This window comes from Chelonoidis abingdonii, chromosome 1 (assembly GCF_003597395.2).
Source record: "Chelonoidis abingdonii isolate Lonesome George chromosome 1, CheloAbing_2.0, whole genome shotgun sequence".
Taxonomy (NCBI): domain Eukaryota; kingdom Metazoa; phylum Chordata; order Testudines; family Testudinidae; genus Chelonoidis; species Chelonoidis abingdonii.
In genome coordinates, this window is record NC_133769.1 from 17,581,725 (window position 1) to 17,585,325 (window position 3,601).

The following is a 3,601-nucleotide window of genomic DNA, read 5'->3' on the forward strand; positions in this document are numbered from 1 at the left end:
TGAAAGTCTCTCAGATCTTTGTTATTTGGAACATTCACTGGAGCGAGCTCTATATTACAAAAGAAAAATAAAACAAAACCACTACCACCCCAACACCTTGGAAGACTGCTAGCGTGCCAGTATTCAAAGACAAGTAGGATAACACCAGTATACAGGCTTGATATGAATCCAGGGCAAATTAGAAAAGCTGATTCTGGATTCATTTGGTAAAGAATTAGGACAGGAATACAGTTGCCACCGTTTTATGGAAAATAGATTTTGCCAAACAAACCTAGAAACGAGCCGGTGCCGAAAAGAGCTACATGTTGTTTGAGGGCTGGAGAAAATGTGTTACAGTGAGAGAATTAGAGTCCAGTCTGTTTGGCTAATCAAAAAGAATGAGGAGACAAATTTTAAGTAACTGCACAGGGAGAAAACAGCAGGTACTAAAGAGCTCTTAAATCTACCAGAAAAAGGCATAACAAGAACCATGGCTGGAAGCTAAAGTCAGATTTAAATTAGACAATTTTTAAAACAAGTAAGGGTCATTAACCACTTGAAGACAACCAAAGGGAGGATTCTCTGTCTCTTGGAATCTTCAGCTCAGGACTAGATGCCTTTCTGGAAGATGTGCTTTAGCCACACACAAACTATTAGGCTCCATACAGGGGTAACGCTGTGAAGTTTACTGACTTGTGACATACAGGAGGTTAAAATAGATCTATTAATTGTCCCTTCTAGTCTAACTCTAGGGAGGGTGACAACTCACAGGAATTGGTTACGTCAAGACTTGATCCCAACACTATGATGATTATACATTGCAATTCACTTAAGGACAGCTTCAAGTTAGCCTTTTCTAAACAACATACACGCAAGCAGACATGTACAAAGAACCAAATGGAAGAATAAGAAAAACTGAGCATGTGTGAAAACAGAAGTTTAAACAGACAACATTAGGAAATATTTTTTGGCGAGTAGTGTTTAAATCACTAGACATAGTTTGGAACTGTTCTTTTCTTGAAAACTGAGCTGGGTAGGACTAATGACAAGGGGGGGTGGGCAGGAGGCGGTTTACAGTTGGTTTGCAACATCTCACTTAAATTGTTCTTTACAGCCAAAAGTCTACCATTTGACCTTAACAACAGTTCCTGGGTAGGCCCAAGCCATTTGCTATACAACTAATTTTAAAGGTCTTTTGAAAATTAAGCAAATCCAGTACATTTAAGACTATAGTCTTATTAGTCTGACTAGAGAGTAGCAAGTGTACTTTGCTCTCTGAAAGAATTACTCGCCTGTGGTAAATATATGCAGAGTTAAGAGTTTTATAAAGTTTATTAAAACATAGCTTTATAAAGATTGCCTTGGATATAGACATTTACAAATTCAAAGATCTGGTTAGCTACCTGCCGACTCTTGAAGGCTTGATATCACTCAATTAAATTTCACTTAGTGCTCCTGTCTTTACCTTCTTTGGTTTATTTCTCCTTCCCTTCTCTACTGCACACCTGCATGTCTCACCAGTCTAAGATGCACTGTCCACTTTTTTGTGGTTAAACACCGGTTTCAGTTTGTCAGCTTAGTGTTTTCCTCCTATCAAGTATAACGTTTTCATTTCTCTTCCAGGAATGTCTTCCTTTTCAAGAGTTCATTGAGGAGGAAAAATTTATTGCACATCCTAGTGTCTCTACAATCAGTAGTGAGATTTCTAAGGAAATGTAGTAAGTCTGCCCTGAACAGAGAAGTGGGGATAAGTACAATTTTTATATACCTCTGAATACAGCTTAGGTTGACTCGAGTGCGTGTCTGTCCATATTTTAAGAGAAGCTCCAAAATTCAGAAGAGATTCCCTTCAGTCAGTATATCGTTTCACCTGCTGCTAGCTTCTTGTACAGACCGTGCAGCTTATCTGGTCTAGGTAACTCAGCATCGGGGGTTGAAGGGATTTCAAAGTCAGAGGAGCTCTGAGAGTCCCTTTCTAATTCTGGATTAGGAGTCTTCGATTTCTCATTATTTACTTCAATTAGCATGTTTTGTGTTTGAGCAGCACCAGCTTCTGCATTCATCTCTTGGTTTTTCCCTTTCAAATCAGAGTCAGTATTTCCTGGGCAAGGTGTATTTTGTTCCAAAGGCTTCCACCTATGGGATTCAGTTTGATTATCCATGGCCATGAAATGTGACACAGAAACTGTTACTCTGCTCCCACCTTTGTTCAAAAAGCTGAAATCTGCACCATGTGTCTGTTGGGAGGTGATGAGTACTGTGTCTGCTTGGCTGTCCAAACCCTGGCTCCCCTGCTCTGATATGTGGGTTGACTGAGAAGAATTTTGTGAGGAGATGTGGGTAGAATCACTTAAACTATCTGAATCACTGAACAAGTTTGGTGACTGGGACCTACCAGCATCTATGGAAGATGGGGGATGGTCCTCATTTTCAGAACTATCATCTGTAGTTTTAATATCTCGCTTAAAGAAAACATCCCACTGTGGCATATCTGCATTAGATTCCTGCTGGCCACTAGTCAATGGACAGGTCAAGTCCGAATGGGCTTCTTTATTTGGATTTCCCAGTATCAAAGTGGAGTCTCGATTGTGGGCTACAACTTCAGCCCAAACTGTGTTTTTTTCAGATTCTTCATCATCATCATCTTCACCATTTGATTCCTCACAGTCTACGAAGTCTACCTGTGAAGACATAGGCATAGTGGTTGCTTTGTAACTTCTCTCATTCTCACTACGGCTTCCTTCAGAGTTTTCAGATGAAGCCTTTGTCTCGGGCAGCATTGTCTCCACGTGATGTTTTGGAATCTTATGCCTTACAGGAGTCAATTCTGTATCGAAGAGATCATCACTGCCCTCATCTGTCAAGACAAGGCCAAAAAAGATCGCAATGAGCAGTCTCACAGAATTTAGCAAAGGGATTTATAGGGACGATACAAACTCGGTCAAATACGTATACACAAATTCCATTACTTAAAACAGTTCTATCTATAGACAGACACCAAATCAATCAATTTATTATGCCTGGGGAGGACTGTGCAGATCTGTATTAATATTGACATGTAGTAAATAAACACTTATCACAATCATCATTGTTGGCCAATAGGTACAATTGGTTCCTTATATTGAATTGTAGCATTTTAATGGATAAGACTCTACCCTCACTTTAGTGGGATTGCCCAAGTATTGGTATTTGTCGGATCAGCTCTGTTGTGGGCACAGAACAAGCAATTGCTGTCTCAGGGTACGTCTACACTATGGGATTGTTCAGATTTTACATACATCAGTTTTGTAAAACAGACTGTATAAAGTCGAGTGCATGCGGCCACACAAAGCATAATAATTCGGCTGTCTGCGTCCATGTACCGAGGCTAGCATTGATTTCTGGAGCATTGCAGTGTGGGTAGCTATCCCATAGTTCCCGCAGTCTCCCCCGCCCATTGGAATTCTGGGTTGAGATCCCAATGCATGATGGTGCAAAAACAGTGTTGCAGGTGATTCTGGGTAAATGTCGTCACTCATTCCTTCCTCCGTGAATGCAACAGCAGACAATCATTTCGTGCCCTTTTTCCCTGGATTGCCCTGGCAGATACCATAGCATAGCAACCATGGAGCCTGTTTTGCCT

At 40.7% G+C, this 3,601-nt stretch overlaps 1 protein-coding gene across 1 annotated transcript in view; it reads right to left on the reverse strand.

The window, feature by feature from the left end:
• Positions 1-3,601, reverse strand: part of DCLRE1C (DNA cross-link repair 1C) — a 32,927-nt gene continuing 29,326 nt past the window's right edge. Inside the window, exon 12 of the mRNA XM_032799967.2 lies at positions 1-2,836. Coding sequence (XP_032655858.1) covers positions 1,833-2,836 — 1,004 coding nt within the window. The 3' untranslated portion in view covers positions 1-1,832. The remainder of the gene's footprint in view (positions 2,837-3,601) is intronic.